The sequence below is a fragment of the Hypanus sabinus genome, chromosome 11 (assembly GCF_030144855.1).
Source record: "Hypanus sabinus isolate sHypSab1 chromosome 11, sHypSab1.hap1, whole genome shotgun sequence".
In the NCBI taxonomy this organism is placed as follows: domain Eukaryota; kingdom Metazoa; phylum Chordata; class Chondrichthyes; order Myliobatiformes; family Dasyatidae; genus Hypanus; species Hypanus sabinus.
In genome coordinates, this window is record NC_082716.1 from 52,826,684 (window position 1) to 52,846,674 (window position 19,991).

Consider the following 19,991-nt stretch of genomic DNA (forward strand, 5'->3'; position numbering starts at 1 on the left):
TAAGCCAAATTATTGATATAGATGACAAACAATAATAGACTCTGCTCCGATCCTGTGGCACACCACGAATCACGGAAATCCGATCAGAGAACTCAACTATCTAATACCACACTGGATTGTCCAGCAAAGCCAATGTCTGATCCAATTTACTACCTCATTTTGAATGCCGAGCAACTGATGAACGTTCTTGATCAACCTTCCATGCGAGTCTCTGTCAAGTAGACACGTCCATGTAGACAACATCCACTGCCTGGCCTTTTGGTAACTTCCTTGAAAAACTAAGATTAGTTAGACAAGATTTACCAAGCACAAAGCCATGCTGATGATCCCTAATCAATCCCTCTCTAACCAAATACTTGTATATCCTCTTCCTTGGAATATCTTCCAATAAATTTTCCATCATTGATGTCAGGCTCACCCTTCCTAGTATTTTGTTATATAGTATGATACCTGGGCTTCATAAGGTGTGGAATTCCATTGTGAACAAGCATGATTACGACCAAAATGGAACAATTGTTTAAGTTCTGAGAAGTCGATTTTGTTCTGATTCTTCCAACTCTTACTTATAGCCCAGCTCTATCTCTTCTACAGTAGCTTATCTTTGATTCTCTGGTGTTCAGTCCATTCTTTGCTTTTGTCTGTATGTGCCATGTTTCTGATGTTTCACTATTTTCATTACATCCTAGCTAAGTCCAATGTTGAATCTGCCTTTTTTTGATATTCAAAAAACCTGATGAATGCTTTTAATTTATGCAATTTATTTGCTATGTCTATTTAATATTATTTAAACTTTTTAAATTTGGTCAAATTTTCCATTGCTGCTCTCAAAATCTGCATGTTGGCCAACTTCAGCAAAAGGTATTTATTTTTGGCTGAAGCCAGCAATTTGCTGGAGTTAAAATACACTGTTTTACAAGCTGAAGATAATGTTTGTGTCTGTGAAAGCAATAGATACTGGCACATAAGTGGAAGAGAGACTGATTGTAAGATTTTTGTTTGACTTCCTGCATGTATTTAAATGTAACTCAATTCGCATTTTTTATTTTGTACTAGATTAACCAACTGAATTCAGCTGTTGCTCATTTAAAAGCCAACGTCAAATCAGCGTCTGATCTAATCAACCTTCCAGTCACTGTGGAAGAACTTCAGAAGGTTTCTGTACTTTTATTTGCTTGATCTAATTGACTAAAATAATTTGCGTCATTTTAAATTTTCACGTCAAATAAAGAGGTTTTTTCTGTCATCAATGCAATTACTTGTTTTTTTTATGCATGATTTATTACAACAGTAAAATGTTTTTGGTATCTCAGTTTTTTTTTACCCAATAGGTTAAAGATAAAGGAAGATATTAAAAGCAGAAGAATATGTTACAAAGGAGCTTTTTAATATATAGATACACACGATAGGCCAAGAATAGTATTTTTAAAATCTGTTGGCTATCATTTGATCAAAAACTGGTCTGCAGAGCATACATTGGATATATCCAATGTGGTCTTTGAAAATCAATTAAGAAATGACATAACAAGATTCTGTGTTTTATTCTTGAGGAGGAATCCTAATATTTCAACTATATGTGAGTGAAGAACAGAAAATAGGTATACTTTGGCATGATTACACTAGGGCAGCTTGCAGAGAAGAGTAGTTCGGTGAAAACAAAATTAATATGTACACTTCAGAATTTTGATCACTTTGGAGCCTGGTCACAGTAGGAATGTTAGGTGAAAATCATTTATGTGGGGTTCCAGAAGAGTAGGACTTGTGTTGGATGCAACAGTAGGCTTGGCTACTGGCTTGGCTACTAGGATGGTTTTGATAAACTGCCGCAGTTGAAAACAAATTCAATATAAAAGTATAAAACCCAATTTATCTTTAGAAATGTCTGTAACATGTAATTTGCTGATTTATAGGTTGTTGAAATGACTCACTGAATAGAAAAAATATGTAGCCTTCACTTGTACACATTCTCCTATTGTAGGTGTAGAGTATTTTGGTGGAGTTTAAACTAATCAAATTCTTTATCCAAGAGAATTTTGGGAGTACTTGGTCATTTGACTTGTTCTGTGTGAAGGAAACAGCCAATCATCACTTCTGAATAGCAGTTTGGGTTGAACCATGAATGAATTTCTATGATCCAGAAAATTGGTATTTAACAAATGGTTATGCATATTAAACTCTGGTAATATCTGGGAACAAATGCTTCTGATTTAAAAACTTTTCAAAAAATATAATGTAAAATATAATGTAAAATATAAATATGTGTGATGAAAAAGCTGAGTTCATTGCATTGATCATTACAGAGTGTTGCCACAATTGGGAGCACGCTTACTAGTGTTCAACATGATGTTGGTACTATAAAAACAGCCTTAGAAGATCAGAAGAAAAAAGTGGAGACACTTCAGCAAAATGAGGTAAGGAATGCACCTGAAAGAAATGAGGATCAAAGTATTTCAGATAAAGTGATTTTATTTTTTCAATGTCACATAGAACACTCACTCACTCCCTATATCCTCCATTTTGCAATTTATTTGTCATACTGGAGTTGTAATAAAATAGATTGCATTGATGTAATGTATTAGTTCTATATTTGCTGTTGACATTTCATCAAAATAATATCAGAAAGGAAGTAGAAGAATATTACTGAGATTTAATAGTAAACACTTCAACTTTTCTATCATTCATAAATTGTCAAACAATTTCTATCGATATTGCTTAGTGATTAAATAGACTAATCATCAAAGTACTATTTGGAGATATTGCCTCAATTACCCTTTTGAATAATAAATCTGTTAGTTTCTGGTGTTGATAATGTAGACAAAACAGTCTAAGTTGACGAATTAAAATTGTTTTTGTATTTCTGTAGATGGGTACATTAAAAAGGTTCAAAGGTTAATTATGCAGGCAGTTGCCATATTATGATTTATCTTGTTACATACCCCGTAACTGGGTCACTTACCAGCAAAGATAGAGAGGTCCGTTGAAGTCTGATGGTACCATTTTTAACAGTATTTATTGATAAAGATACACAAAAATAATATCAGTGCAAACATACAGATAATATACGTCGTCAATACTAAATCTAAAAGCGCGGGTATAATAATAATCAATAAGAAATAGCTCTATCGTTGTCTAGGGGATCATGTATTGTCCGATGGAAATATAAAAGTCACTGTTAGTTCGTTCAAGCTGCAGCGTTTTGTTTTGAGAGAAAGACGGGTTAAACTTGCCCAGTCCTTTTATGATGCCAATCCTTCGAGAGTCTTTCCCCATTGTTAGCTAAAAGCCATTCTTCTGTGGTAAAAGCCACCAGTTCCGGGGCAAAATGGAGCCGAACACGCATGGCCTCCTCCCATCGGCTTCCGCTATTACGGGATCGCTAGCGTTTCTTCTGGTGCGTCTGAGGGGCTGTTCCCACAGACCCTCTTTTATCCTGACTCACAGGGTCTCAGATGTCAATCAGGTTGGGGGTGATGCAATCCTGAGGGCTTCCATGTAGCACAGTATTGTAATACACAAGTTCATCTCCAAGAGACAATGGCTGTTTCCCGTAGCTTTATATTGCCGGGGGGGGAACAAGACATTGCGCACATCTCTCTCTCATTTCCTGGGTCTCCTGACCCAAATCAATAGTGATCTTGCAATTCTCACAAAGGAGGAGGCTACCCCGCACCCTTCAGCCCCTCAGAGCTGTGGTACATTCATAACAATCTGTAATAAGCTGGATCTGTGTATATGAGTTTAAAGAAAAGTTAAACTTGTTGATTTACTAACTTTTTCACATATATTCTGTAAGACTGAATCTAATCCTGTTTCATAAATTTTTGAATAGTTATTTGTGAATTCTACAAGAGTGTTTTTGTTACCTGAATGGCCAACGTTCACAATACAGGGGCCACCTGTATTGTGTAGCATTAAGTCATTCAGGAAAAGAAAATTTCAGGTTCATTCTCCAGTCTGATTGGGTCAGCTTCCAAAACTTTTTCCGATAGGCTTTTCTGTCCCCACTGACAATTGTTTTGCAGGATTGAATACTAAATGGATTGTCTTTGACATTGTATAATAACATGGATTTTTGTGTTTGTAATATTGTTGACCAATTGGATGCAAAATGGAAATTGCCAAATTTTAAGCATAATTTTTCTTTGGTTTATGCATTAATTTAAAAATCCTTTCTTACCTGAATGCATTAAAAAATAGCAATATTACTCTGAAATTGAGTAAAGATTTCTGAAGTTGGGGCATTCCATTTTCTCTGCCAGTATCAGATTTAAAACTGGGGGAAGCATCTTTATTTATGGCTAAAGTTTACTGTCAGCTATATACGTGGCATCCTATTTTCCATTGGATTATGGCCCAGCTACTAACAATTTCATTGTTCTACTTTATTCTCTCTCTTACCTGCCACCATTCAGTTTAGCAGCTTAATACAGGCAATTCCCATTGGAACTGCTGGCATTAGTCCTCACAGTCTGACCTTTTTAAGTCCTTTTCTCAAGATAAAATATGTATATCTGGAAACTTTGCGTTCAAAATAGGCCTACCTTGTTTTGAGTATCTGCGAAGCACTTAGCTTCTGCTGACATGATGAAAATGTCACTGCTCTGCTCCATATTGTTTCACTCTGATCTAGAGAATGTTATCAGGTAAATGTTATCCTCTTGATTTTTGTAACCTGTGTTCCCTTCCCTTCTTGTAAGCACTTTTCCAAATCTTCTAGGTCCTCTAGATCTTGTGCTTTGTCTCTCACTTCCTACAAAGGCTGCATCCTTTGCTCTCTTTGATGTATCTATAGTAATCTATGCTTTGTGCCTACACCTGGTTTCCTGAATCTTTGCTCTTACCATTTCACTGTTTATAATGCTCCAATTGCACCCCGAACTCCACAAGTCACTCCAGAATCCCACTGTATTATACAGTTTCTATTTTATCCTGCCTGTTAACACATCTGGAGTATTTGTGTTTACTTCTTCAATATCCCTTCTTTCACTTTAGTACTGTCTGTTTTCAGTACAATTGCAACAGATATGATGCTTGTCAGTTCTACGCTAAAATGCTTTTCCATCTGGGACATCGATTTATGTGCCAAGCTGAAGCTACCATACAGTAAATACTGATCTAGTGTGACCTCTAAAGAGGCCAAACACATGGATGACAACTTGGGTGAACACTCTGTTTACCTGAATGATTCTGAATTGATAGTGCGTTCCCTTTAATATTCTCATTTTACCATTTGTTCCTCACTGTCTATAAAAGACCATTTTATTTTTCTGGCTTGTTTTTATTTGCTTCCTTCTCACTTTCAACACAGAAAAATGCACTCCAATGTAAGAATAGAAATAGGCTGTTAAATCTTTAAGATTCCCAATCTCAAGATGCTGATACAGTCATTGATTGGTGACCTAATTCCAATGATGTGACTTTTGCTATGCTGTTTAATATCTTTTGATTAACAGAAGTCCATTAATCTTAGGGGATCTTGGGGTCCATATCCATAGATCCTTCAAAGTTGCCGTGCAATTGAAAGCGTATGAATTGTTCACAATTGAAGGTGTATGGTGTGTTGGTTTTCATTAGTCATGGATTGAGTTTAAGAGCCATGAGGTAATGTTGGAGCTCTGTAAAACTGGCTAGATCACACTTGGTATATTGTGTTATAAGTGAGGACGTGAGATTCTGCAAATGCTGGATATCTTGAGCAACACTCACGAAATACCAAGGAACTCAGCAGGTTAGGAAGCATCTATGGAGGGAGATAAATAGTTGACATTTCAAGCCAACACCCTTCATCAGGAATAGAAAAGAAGGGCGCAGAAGACAGATTAAGATGTGGGGGGAGAGTGAGGAGTGTAAACTGGCAAATGAAGATAAGGTAGATGAGTGGTCCAGAGAAAATAATCAGGTTTGTCCATTCTCACTTTATAGCAGGAGTTCCCAACCTGGGCTTCCAGGATTCCTTGCTGAACGGTATTGTCCATGGCATAAAAAAGGTTGGGAACCTCTGCTTTATAGTTAAGTGTTCTCTAATCCACTATTATCCTGGTGAACTACTTCAGCACGCTCTCAAAAGCCTCCACATCCTTCCTGTAACAGGGTGATCAGTACTGAACACAATACTACAAATGTGTCCTCACCAAAATTTTATACAACTGTAACATGACTGACTTTTATACATAACATCCCTACATCTAAAGGTACAGACCTTCTTTACCACCGTGTTTCTTTTGTATTGTATCTTTCAGAGAGGAATGGACCTGCACCCCAAGACTTCTCTGTCCTCCAGTGCCTCAAAGGGTCCTGCTTTTAATTGTGTACTTTTTTGCATTTGGCCTCTCAAAATGCAACACCTTACTTGTCTGGATTAAACTCCATCTGCAATTTCTTTACCCACATTTCAACTGGTCTGAATCCTACTGAATCCTTTAACTGCCTCTTCTCTATCCAGAATTTCACCAATTTTTGTTACTATCTCCAAGCTTATTAATCAGCTCACCTATTTTGTGTATATCACACACAAAACGAAACACATGAATTGCAAACATTTTATGGAGTACAAGGCCAATTCTGGTATGCTTTAGAGAAAGAGTCTCAAAGGGTTGGAACTTGGCCTCTTGAATGTCTACAAGTGCATCCATCATTTGCATATTGCAGCTAGGCTATTGGAAGTTTGGAAGCTTGGCTCTCGTGTAGTCACAATGAGTTAAACAGTTTTTCATTAATAAAGAAGATTAGCAACACTCAGTTTATTTGATGTGGGTGCAAGTAAGGTACAGCCTTATCTGACTCTGACCTTCAGTAAGATTTGGCTCTGTTGAAGACCTTTTGATTACTATTATAGAGCAAACATAAAGGAGAGATGAATCCTTGTGGGCAGCTGAATTCAGGAAGGATATTCCACAATTGTCTTTTGATTAATTATTGCCATCCCTATCATATCTTTGAACACTTCCTAAGGAGAGTAACACAGCTTTTCTAATCCAACAAAGCAAAAGTTCTTCGTTCTTGGACATTCTTTATATTCTTGAGGAGCTTCACATTCTGATGTATAGTGACTAGATTTGGACACACTACTGAAGCTGTAGCTTAACCCAAGTTGAGATGTTTGTGTAGCCTGTTTTATTTTCCGCTTCTGCTTATCTAACCCTGGATCTCATATGTTTTAATAGTTTCAAATTCAATGTGTCCCGTTATCTTTGAAGGATTAAAAGACATATCCATGCAGGTTGCTATTTTGACACATAAGTTCTTCTGTAATATTAGCCTACAGTCTCTTTTTATTTTCTACCAACATTTTTCATACACTCTTGCCTGCATGAAATTATTATTATGTGTTTTCTTCTTATCATTTGAGTGTTCTTCGCAGATGTAAAAATCAATTTGTGTGTGATCATTACAAGCAATGTGGAAAGTTTAGAACTATGTTGTAGTTGAACCTGCAATCTAAACTGATTATAATACAAATGAATTGTTAGAAAATGACATAGAAACATAGAAAATAGGTGCAGGAGTAGGCCATTCGGCCCTTCGAGCCTGCACCTCCATTTAGTATGATCATGGCTGATCATCCAACTCAGAACCCTGTACCTACTTTCTCTCCATACATCCTGATCCCTTTAGCCACAAGGGCCATATCTAACTCCCTCTTAAATATAACCAATGAACTGGCCTCAACTGTTTCCTGTGGCAGAGAATTCCACAGATTCACCACTCTCTGTTTGAAGAAGTTTCTCTTCATCTCGGTCCTAAAAGGCCTCTCCTTTGTCCTTAAGCTTTGACCCCTCGTTCTGGACTTCCCCAACATCGGGAACAATCTTCCTGCATCTAGCCTGTCCAATCCATTTAGAATTTTATGCGTTTCAACAAGATCCCCCCTCAATCTTCTAAATTCCAGCGAGCATAAGCCCAGTCGATCCAGTCATTCTTCATATGAAAGTCCTGCCATCCCAGGAATCAATCTGGTGAACCTTCTTTGTACTCCCTCTATTGCAAGAATGTCTTTCCTCAGATTAGGGGACAAAAACTGCACAAATTTTTTTTTATGATCGCTGCTAAGAATCTATCAATGTTTTATTTGCCGCATTTATTAAGTAATTTTTAAAAGCTACTTAGCTTTGCATAATTTCTAATGAGTTCCATTCATTCTTTGTGGTTTACTGGAAAAAGAAATGCCAGTTTTAAACCCAGTAAATGTTTTATGCCAGGTTTTCAATTGGCATAAGCACATAACTACCATTTGTAACATTGTGGACAGCTGACCTGCATTTTGAAAGTTTGAAAAGTACTGAAAATACAAGGAACTTAAGATTAAAACTAGAACGGGTATATGTTTTCAATTGATCAGGTGTCTGCTCTGTAAAGATAAACTGAGCTGGTGTTTCAGGATAATTACATTGCATCATTTTAGATTTTGGACACAGGTTGAGTACATGCCCCTTATGCGAAATGCTTGAGGACGGAAGTGTTTCAGATTTCAGATGTTCTTGGACTTTATAATATATAATGAGATAGCTTAGGATCACCATAATTTCCTGGATGAGTTCAAGGCCTGCTTCTCTTTCAGAACCTACAGGTTGCAACTTGGGTACGTAAGGTCAGTTTATTCAGCTTTGCACATCTGGAAAAGTGGGAGTGATCCGGGCAGTAAACTGAGCCCAGCATGTTCTAGCCCATTGCTTTAATTGCTGCTATTTAACTTTAATTTTTTTTCTAGATAAACCACTTTATAGTTTAAATGCAAACTAGAAAGTCAGATTGGAGCACAAAAGATTGAAGCATAACCATTTGTTGAGAACATTCTGCACTTGAGGGTTTCAGGCAGAGTCAGCATGGCTGTATGAGAAGTTCCTGCTGACTAATTTGTTTGAATTTCTCAAGCAAGTGTCTTGCTTTGACAGTTTATTTGACAGTCTATATGAAATTCAGTAAGGCCTTTGACCATGTGCGATATGGGATCCAGGGCAAATTGGGAAATTAATTTCAAGCTGGCTTAGGAGTGGGAGGTAGAGGGGTACTTTTACAATTGAAGACCTGAGTCTTGGTGTACCACAGCTATTGTGTTGGGACCCTTGCTTATGAATGTGTCTGTAGAAAGTTCACAGATGACATGGTAGTTTTTGTCGATAGTGACATGGCACCCTAGCCTAATACGTAGCAATTTACAATGACCAATTAACTTACCAACCGGTTCGACTTCGGACCTTGGGAGGAAACTGGAGCATAAACCCACACAGTCACAGGGAAAGTATAGACACCCCTCAGACAGTGGCAGGACATGAACCTGGGTTGCTCGAACTGTAAAGCATTGTGCTAACCATTATGCTACTGATACTGTACTTTAGATTAAATAAGGAGCAAAATGGCAGATGGAATTTAATCCTGTAGAATGTGAGCTGGTGCATTTTGGGAGGGCTATGGTTAGGATGCAAACAATAAATTGCCATATCTTAAGTACTGAGGAGCAGAGGGATATTGGTCTGAAGGCAGTGGCACAAGTAGGTAAGTATAGAAGGCGTATAGAATACTTGCCTTCATATTTGCTGTGGATAGAACACAGATCCTTAAAGAATTGACTCTCACAGAATTCATGTGAAAGAAATAAACATTTTTTTTCCAACAAGTTTCTTGATGCACACACTGGAAAGATGCAGAGAAGATTCACCAGGATGTTGTCTAGGAGTAAAAGTTTCAATAATGAGATTCTGGTGCAGAGAAAGCTGGGGGGTGATTTGATAAAGGTATACAAGATTGATGGCGCATAGATAAGAGGGAAAAGGTGAGAAACTTTTTCCATGAGCTGCAGTTTTTATGTATAACCAGTATGCATAGTTTTCAGATAAGCAGTTGGAGATTTGGAGTGAATTTGTGGATTTTTTTTACCTAGAGGGTGCTTGAATTCTGAATTTATTGCCTGAGGGGTGGTGGATGTTAGCATTTGAGCAGTTGAATGCCATTGCAAAGAATACTATGACTGAGTACTGGAAAATGGAATTGGTGTAGATTGGAGGGGGCATGTTGGGCCTAAAGGCATCTTTCTGTGATGTGTGACTCTATTATGGAGTGTAAAAAAAATCTCAATAATCCAAAGAAAAAACCTTGCAGGAAAAAATACTACAGACTTAAAGTTAAGTGGAAGTGAGTAATTAAGAGTTTAACATATTATCTTTGGAAATATATATAGGAGATCTGTTTAAGTAGAGAAAGAAAGTGGTAATTGTTTTCTATTTATATAAAAAGCATGGAAATATTCAAGTGTTGTCTAAGTGTACTGTGTTTAGTGATTAAATCAATTTCTCTAAATTGATGGGAAGGAAGGTAGGTAGGAAGAAATATACAGAGAATAAATTTTTTGGAAATTCCCAGGAACTGCAATGAAGCCGATTCTTACTATATGCTTATCCTGCATGCACACATTTGGTTTTTTACTCCTAATACAGAGCAGTTTCTATTTCAGCAGTTAACATTATTCACTTTTGCCAGTACAGTAAATTGTTAGGGTCAATGAAGGGATCCTGTTGTACAGATTGGGTTAGATTTATTTATGTAAATTCCAAGTGCTGTAATCTGTTGAGAGTAGGTTGCACAGCTAACCTAACAAATTCTGTTGGAACAGAACATTTCACAACACATAACATTACTCTTTTTCTTGAATGTTTAGAATAAAACGAACTTGTTTTGAAGTAGTGAAATAAGAGACTGAGATGAAAATTGGATTTCACTTTTGACAGACATAAATGCAGAAATGTTAGAGGCTTTTCTGAATAACAATCCCACCATGAAAAGCTAGCCAAAAAAAAATGCAATCTTGAAGTAATTGTTTACATTGCTTACAGATTATTTAGATGTAGACTGAAGACTGCTAAACAAAATGATGCCTCGTTCATTTTTTTTAAACCGGCAGCAAATAGGTGCCTGCCATTCTCTTGAAACGAATAATTATTTGAAGGCAAATTTCTCAAGATGTGACCAATCAAAACGTTGATACTTGGATAATTGAAGTATTACTCAAGTAGTGGCTTTTGTCGGTTTGCTGTTGCAAGTTATTTTACCAGATACATGCTACCATATAGGGGCAATCAGTGTGCCAGGTTCAGGTACACATTATTTGATAGAACATTTGATTAGGTTGGGGCAGGCTAGTTAGACTGAAGGCAATGGATATTAAGAAACTTAAAATAACCAATCTTCTGATTCGTCACTTTAATAAGATTCATGCATTGATAAAGAAACAATGGGAAGAGATTGAATATTAATTAGTATTTTGGGTCAGGATAATTTACATGTGCTCTTTGGCTCTAGCTGCCCATACATTGTTATTTAAACCAGTCTTTTTTTTCCGCTTCTCTGCAAACTTTGCAAATTGAGTTGGGTTTGGGAAAATTACAGGTCCCTGGACTGTGTTGGGTTTGGATTGGCTATTGTTTTAATCTGTGTTCTAACACCATTTGTGTTTTTTTTTCATTTCAGGGTATCCTGGACATGCAAGATGAATTAAATGAGTTGAATGCCACCCTTCTATTTTACCACACCCATAATGACCAAAAGCTGCAACGTATTGATTTAAATGTTCGTAATCTGAGCCAGAGAGTTACGTTGCTTGAAAGGAATTTTCCAGTCGCTGATGTTGCTAAAATCAAAAGCATGAATAGCACTATGGTAAGTATACTTTTTAATTCAATCAGTGCTTGATGATGAGTTCATCCAAGCAAAGTGTAGACAATATGAGTTTCTGGCATTTGATTGAAGAATGCACATATATTACAAAAAAAATTGAAGCTAACAAAAATGCAGTAAAATAATTTGACACACAAAGCTTGCTTTATTCTCAGTTAAAACCGTTGAAAGATATTCGATTGGGATTAATTACTTAATAATTAATTGTGTTAATTGTGGTCTTAATCAAGCTATTAGAGTGCTAGTATTTTCATATGGAACATGTTGTTTGCTTTGTAACCGAATAATAAAATATAAAAGTTTCTTATTTTAATCACTTTATGGGTTTACATTTGCTTATCCAAACTCCTCTAGTTCTCTACTCTGCTGGATTTCTTGTTTCTCTGATTTCATCCATTTGTCAGTTCCTGATTTTTCTTCAAGCCCACACTGGCAACTCTACACGTACTAGTAAATAGCTTGCTGGTGCTCTTTGCTCTTTGTTTTGAATGAAAATCTATGGAGCAAAGCATAGGAATGAAAATTAATAAGTATATGTGGTAGTAAATTGGATCAGACATTGGCTTTGTGGGAGAAGCTAGTGAGTGTTAGTAGGTGGTTGCCTCGCTGACTGGAGGCCTGTGGGTAGTGGAGTGCCACAGGGATAGGTACTGAGTGTATTGTTGTTTGTTATCTACATCAATAATCTGAATGCTAAGGTACATCACTGGATCAGCAAATTTGAGGATGACACCAAGACTGGGGATGTAGTGGACAGCAAAGAAGACTGTCGTGGCTTGCAACAGGATCTGGATCAGCTGGAAAAAAAATGGGCTAACAAATGGCAGATAGAATTTAATGCAGACAAGTTTGAGATCTTGTACTTCAGCAGGACCAACCAGGGTAGGTATTACACAGTGGACGGTAGAGCACTAGGAGTGTGGTAGAACTAAGGGATCCAGAAATACACGTCCATAATTCACTGAAAGTGGTGTCACACTTGATAGGGTTGTAAAGAAAGCTTTTGGCACCTTGGCCTTCATAAAGCAAAATATTGAGTACAGGAGATGGGAAGCTATGTTGAAGTTGTTTAAGACATTGGTGAGGCCTAATTTGGAGTATTGTGTGGTTCTGGTCACCTACCTACAGGAAAGATATCTATCAATTAATCAAAACAGTGCAGAGAAAATTTACAAGGATGTTGCCAGAATTTGAAGGCCTGAGTTAGAAGGAAAAGTTGAATAAATTAGGACTCCATTCCCCGCAGCACAGGAAAATGAGGGGAGATTTGACAGAGATTTACAAAATTATGAAGAGAATAGATAGGATAAATACAAGCAGGCTTTTTTCACTGAGCTTGGGTGTGACTAGAACTAGAGTACATGAGTTAAGATTGAAAGGTGAGATGTTTAAGCAGAATATGAGGGTGAACTTCTTCACTCAGAGGGTGCTAAGCATGTGGAACGAGCTGTCAATGGAAGTGGTGGACGTGGGTTCGATTTAAGAGAAATTTGGATAGCCACATGGCTGGGAGTGGTATGGAGGGCTGTGGTCTGGATACAGGTTGATGGGACCAGGCAGATTAGTAGCTTGGTATCGATGAGATGAGCCAAAGTGCCTGATTCTCTGCTGTAGTGTTCTATGACAGTATGACTCTAAAATTAATAACTTTTCTGTAAAGCAATTGTTTCAAGTTCTGAATAGAAACAAAATAAATAAAATGTTCAGTACAGCAATTTAACAAATTTAAAGACAATTAACAGATAAATAAGATCAACAATGATAATCAGCACAAAGCTTGACCTTAAAACTTGGACTATCTAGTGTGGTATTTCAATGTAACACTATTTTTTCATTTAATCAACTATTTTTGTTATTAAATCAAATGCAGATACTATCTGAATATTAATGAAAAGAAAATTACTTGAAAGAACAAAATTTTCTGTAGGTCAAATAACATTAGTCTTGAATGGTTCAAATCAAACTATAATTGATATACTTAAAAATAACCATATGAATTGTCTAAGATTGTCCTTCTTGAGGCAATTTCATGCATATCTCATAGAGTTGTTATTGAAGTCATTTTAACTATAAAACAAATGGAACCTCGAGAACAGATATCTTGACATTTATAAAAAAAAACTATTTGAGGTGTATTTTTCTGCTTCAGTTTATTGCAAAGAAAAACATGAACGAGCAGTACAAATAGACACTTAATGGACTTTGGAAATGTCAAACTATGTAGCTAGTGGATATGCTAATTAGTATGCTCGTACCTCATAAGGGGGAATTACTGCCAATAGTTGTTTCCACAAAGGCTTCCCAACTAGCTGACATTTATTGCTTGCCTAGCAGCAAAAGGCTGTTAGCTTTCAGATAGCTGTGCTGAAGGTCAAGTACAAAATGAAACTCAATTTATTACACCACCTGGGCCTCTTAAATATCTTACAATTTGAGAATTAAAAGGTTTGACAGACAAGTAAAAAAAGAACCTTGATGCTGACCAAAATATTGCCGTAAGGACTTAAAGATTTCTGTAGTCTTTAAATGTTTTACTTTTAGTGGGTCTTGAAGCTTTAAAGAGAAGTTTAAGACTCTGCTCTCAATTACCTTATCACGCTGATTATTCATGTGCGAGTCTGGATAGTGATAGATAATTCAAGCTCAGCAGCATCTGCATAAGATGAGCATATTCTTTGATTCAATTGCCATCAGTGTGCCAAGATCTTCAGTTAGGTGCTGCCATTACCGATGTTGAACTTGGGAATATCACTTGATAACTTGTCTTTCCCTTAGCTCTTTGAGATATTCTGCAAAGGGATCAGTGTTTAGTGTTGTCCAATGTGGAGGAGCAGCAAATAAATTAAATTGAAGGAATGCAAATTAAGAGTAGTCTTATGAAAATATTGTTTTTGGTCCCGGAATTGAGAGAAGGGGCAGGAAAGATGGGCAGATATTTTCAATGGTTATATGGGAGGGGTTTGTAAAAATTATGAGTTTTCTCTAAAAGGAAGTTGCAGAGAGAATCCAAATTCAGTATACTTTCTGGCTTTCCACTGGCCATTCTACCATTTGCAGCCTTAGAGTACTGTATTAAATTTGTAAAACATAATTTCTCTTCCAAAAATCATGTCAGCTCTGCCCAGTCATGTCATAATTTTCTAATTGTCACTGCTTTGCAGCAGATCGAACATTTTCACAGTCAGGGATGTCTCTCTGACATTCCTTTCATCAAACACAATAGGTGCCCACATTTTTGTATCATGGTCATGACTAATTAGGGAGTATATTTGTGTTGTAATGCAATGTTGAGAGAATAAAACAGACAGAAATTTTTTCAGCTCTATTATTGCCAATTCATTTGTTTTAGCCCCAGTCTCTTCTGGGAACTTAAGAGCTCCATATACAAAAAAAATTTTAATCTAAGCTTCATAGGTTTCCTATTGCTCAGGGGTTACAATATCAAATACACCTCAGGAATAGTCCTTTATTTAGTATTTGAAAGTATAAACAAGAATTCATCTGTTGTTCTTGAATCAGGTGGTAAAGATGTCTCATGATTTAATGAATTATTTAATTCCCTTTGCTGTAATTGTTGCCAGGATGCACTCATTGTTGTTTTGACATCAGTAAATCTTGAGATTTAACACCCTTTTTGTGACCCAAAAAAAGAGGCTACATCTTGGCCTTCCATACGCACCAATTTTCCACATGTGCAAGAGCTCTAAAACCTTTTAATTGTGTTTAACTTTGAAATTACCTTTCTTACCACTATAGTTTGAATTCCTTACTTCTCTATTTCTGATATTTCCTGATCTTAAATAATTATTTTCAATACTTTTTTCTTTCAGCAAAATGACAACATTCAAATGCCAAACTTTAGGGAAAGGTTGAAGGTTATGGTCAATGCTCTCGCCAACAAATCAGATAATCTAGGTAATACAAGTGTAGTCAACAACCAAGGTAAGCTAATTTAAAGATAGGAAACGCTGCTTTTGGATTTGATGTATTAAGAAAATGCTACTCATTTTAAAAAAATTCTCCCTGTAAAAGATAACATTAGCATCTGTTTGGTTCCTTCATAGTTAAAAGTACAACATAGTTAAACAACCATAAGGATGTTCATCATTATGATTTTCTGATCAGAACAGATTAAAAATCAATTATTCATATTCTTCCCTAATAATACAAAATTTAAAGTTTGCACATTTGAGATTGCATGTGATAAATTAGAAAGAATTTTGTTATATCTAAATTACATTGCGAATCTCCAGGTTGATATTCTTATAGTCAGATTACCCGTGTTTCCCTGTCCCTCTCCCCTATTAGCATATGCTGCATTAACCTACCTCTTTGATTAATGTTCTTACTGTAATTCAATGTCAAATTTTGTCTATTAGCACTATGTGAATTGTCTTAAAAGTTCAAAGTACTTCAAAACTTTGAACTTTTTATCAGTACTTTTAATGTCATAGAGCATTCACTAAATTCCATTATATTACATAGAAAATGGATTATATGGAACATACCTTGAAAAATATCTTAAGGCTGCAAGGAAGAGAAACTGAATCCTGAAGCAAACCAAGAGATGTGCTTTCAGGAAGGCACAATGTGAAGAGGGTTATAGCTTAGTGAACTCGAATGGTTAAAGGATAATGCTTCATTAATGAAGTAGGAAATTGGAAGAATAGTCCTGTATTTGAAAAATTTAACTTGCAATGATTAAGGAAATAGATAAGTAAGATTAGTACCTGCAATTATGGTATAAATAGCTGGATTTTGCTGATTCCTGCCCTGTGTTTTTTGTGAACTGAAGTATTTCAAGCCAAGGGTCACAATCTGAAAATAAGGATTATGCATTCAGGCTGGGCCAAGGTGAGATTTCTGCAGTTGGTATGCTGAAACATCAGATATCACTTTCCAAGAGAGCTGTGAAGGCTCATTCACTGAGTACGTGTAAGAAAGTGGCACCAAAATGGAAGAACTGGCATGCAGTTCTCTGTCTCTTTGTATGTGTGTGTGGCTTTTTTATCTCTAGTAATTTCTCCATTATCACTAGTTTTACCAATTGTTTTAGGGACAGGACTTTCATTCTGCATTTTCTGAAGTACGGTCATTATTTGGACCATTTGCAGTAAACTGTTTAGTTAAGTTTTATATGCTACTGCTAATACAGTAAATGAGGTTAGCTTTTGTATGGTCAAATGATAAAGTGTGTGAATAAAATCTAATGAACTTGTATTCTTGATTGGAAAATTGGTAATACTTACAAATTTGAAGATTTCACCTTTTCAGACATGCACCATTTTATCTATATTAGTACTTCTGATGTCCTAGGATTAATGGAGCCAGCAAATTAGATGTGACATGAGAGTTAAGCACTTTATTGTTAATCTTTGTGTATTTTTGATAAGGAAGTTGAAGGAGAAAGGGCAAAAGGGAAGTAAAGAGCGGGAGCAGAAAACTAGATGTGTTTGTGTGAATGGAGTGAGAAATTGAAGACATGTTCAATAATTAACCAGCAGATGTCAGTGGTGATGTACTTCTGAATTTCAGTTGCTTACTTATTCTGCTTTGTCTAATACTGCTAAGCACATGTTGTTTCATTCCAGTTTGTTTTTGAGGGGATGTGAGTATCACTAGCAAGGCTGACAATCCTACTGCTCTCTAAAAGGTCTTTGAAGGGGGTGGAAAACTGCTGCCTTGATCTGCTACATCTTTTCTGGAAGTGAGTTAAAGCAACAATACAGGACAGGCAATATTTCTTAGATTAGGATGGTATGTGACTTGGAGGGATACATTGTATGTGGTGCTATTCCCATTTTTATTTTGCCTTTGTTCTGCTTAGCAGTAGTGGTCAGGAGATTGGAAAATTCTGTAGCAAAAGCCAAAGTGGGTAATTGTCTGTTTAAGTTCTTTTGAGACAAAGGTTCAAAGGTTCAAAATAAAATAGAAGGTGCAAGAAGGTAACTTTACAGAAAATTAGGTCCACTTAATAGTTTAAAAGCTAGGTATTTCTGGGAGTTTTTCCTCGTCCATGAACTGTCCAGTAAATCTGAGGTGTACTGAAGTACAGTGGGAAAACTTTTACATGCCATTCATACAGATATTTTCATCGTTATCAGTGCATCAAGGTAATATGAGGGAAAACCAATCACAATGCAGAATATAGCAACACACACAAAATGCTGGTGGAACACAGCAGGCCAGGAAGCATCTATAAGGAGAAGCACTGTTGACTTTTTGGGCCGAGACCCTTCGTCAGGGCATCGACAGTGCTTCTCCTTATAGATGCTATCTGGCCTGCTGTGTTCCACCAGCATTTTGTGTGTGTTGCTTGAATTTCCAGTATCTGCAGATTTCCTCGTGGATGCTGAATATAGTGTCATTTTTTTTTGTTAGGGAAAAAATGCAGTCCAGTCAGGCAATAAGATGCAATGCCATGATGAGATAGATTGTAGACTTAAGTTGAGTTCATTTTTTTGTACGAGGTCCATTCGTTAGTCTTATAACAGTGGGATAGAAACTGTCCTTAAGTGTGGTGGTATATTTGTTCTACGTGCTTTCAGGCTTTTGTACCTTGCGCATTATAGGAGGTGGAAGAAGAGAATACATTTGGGTTGGGAGAGGGCTTGGCTGTTTGTGCTGCCTCAGTAAAAGTTAGACAGAGTTCATGAAGGAAAGGTTGGCTTACACGATGTTCTGAGCTGTGCCCACAACTCTGTAATTTATTTTGGTTTCTGGAGTGGAATCAGCTGAACTGGAAGGTAAGCTGTTGTTTCTGGACAGATACAGAGGTTGTGGTGAGGAATAAGCTGCACCAGAGCGAGTAAGTGAAGGTGTCCGGTGGAGTCTGTGCATCAGGACTCTGTCTCACATGCTCTGTAGAGTTGGGTCTTTGATCCTGTTGGGCTTTGATGTTGGCTGCTCTTGTAGGTCAAGCATCAAGACTTGATCACTGGAGCCGCTGTTGATTGGGACTCCAATCACGGTGCCCTAGGAGTGGGTTGGATATCTGCTCCTGCAGGTCAGGCCTCTCTGGGATCCCGGAGTTGAACTTTGGCAACAGGTCTGTCAAGTTGGGTCTGCACTCTATACAAGCTGCTGCGTAGATGGGACCATCCTAGGGCTTGCTATTTGGTTCTGTGTGGGTTGTGGAGTTGGGTTGGTGGTTCATTCGCTCAGATCGCTTGAGTATCACCAAACCTGTAAATAAATTTAAGAGCATTATTAGTAATTTTTAAAAGACTTAGAATTTTAGTTTTAAGAGTAGAATGATTGTAATAGACATAATGAAAAGTTTTACACAGAGCAGCGTGTATTGAGTTGCCATATTTTGCTGACATCTTGCTAGTCTTTATTTCATCAAATTAATTTTTTTCATATACTTATCAAGTATGTGAGTTCCAACCATCCTTTGAAAATAATGGCTCAAGTCTTCCTTAGAAAAGCTGGCAATTCCATTTGGAACTGTCAGCATTTACCCCCATAGAACTTTCAGCCATCTGTACAAATATAGATGTTTTGAACTTTCCCACTGCTTTAAGATGTATTAAATGTAAGACATTATGTTAAACGTAAGAGTTGCTGGAGATCCAGAGTAACACATTAAAAATACCGGAGGAACTTAGCAGGTCATGTAGAATCTATGGAAACTAGAAAAAGAAGGTAGGGGGTGGGGAGAGGTGTACAAGCTCGAAGGTGATGGGTGACACCATTTGGGTGGGGAGGAGGATGAAGTAAGAAGCTGGGATGTGATAGGTGGAAAAGTAAAGGGTGAGGGAAAAAAGGGATCTGATAGGAGAGGGAGCGGATCGTGGGAGAAAGAGAAGGAGGGGACACCTTAGGGAGTTGATAGGCAGGTGAGGCAAAGAAGACCATAGGAGCAGAATAAAGGCTTTTGGCCCTTCGACTCTGCTCCGTGTATGATCTTGGCTGATCCATTTTCCCTCTTAGCTCCAATCTCCTGCCTTCTCCCAGTGTCCCTTCATGCCCTGACCAGTCAAGAATCTATCAACCTCTGCCTCAAGTATACTTAATGATAGCCTCCGCAGAGAGATTACAATGGATTACAGAGATTCACCTCTCTCTGTCCAAAGAAATTCCTCCTCATCTCTATTCCAAAGGGACACCCCTCTATTCTCAGGCTGTGTCCTCTGGTCCTAGTCTCTCCCACCATAGGAAATGTCCTCTCCAATTCCACTTTGTTAAGGCCTTTCAACATTCGATAGGTTTCAATGAGGTCACCCCCCGCCCCATTCTTCTGAATTCTAGTGAATACAGGTCCAGAGCAATCAAACCCTCTTCATGTGACAAGCCATTCCATCCTGGAATCATTTTCATGAACT

The 19,991-nt window shown here is 37.2% G+C and overlaps 1 protein-coding gene across 1 annotated transcript in view; it reads left to right on the top strand.

The window, feature by feature from the left end:
* Window positions 1-19,991, top strand: part of efcab14 (EF-hand calcium binding domain 14) — a 52,790-nt gene that overhangs the window by 18,752 nt on the left and 14,047 nt on the right. Inside the window, 4 exon segments of the mRNA XM_059984341.1 lie at window positions 1,054-1,152; window positions 2,298-2,408; window positions 11,458-11,646; window positions 15,495-15,606. Of these exon segments, the coding sequence (XP_059840324.1) occupies window positions 1,054-1,152; window positions 2,298-2,408; window positions 11,458-11,646; window positions 15,495-15,606 (511 nt within the window).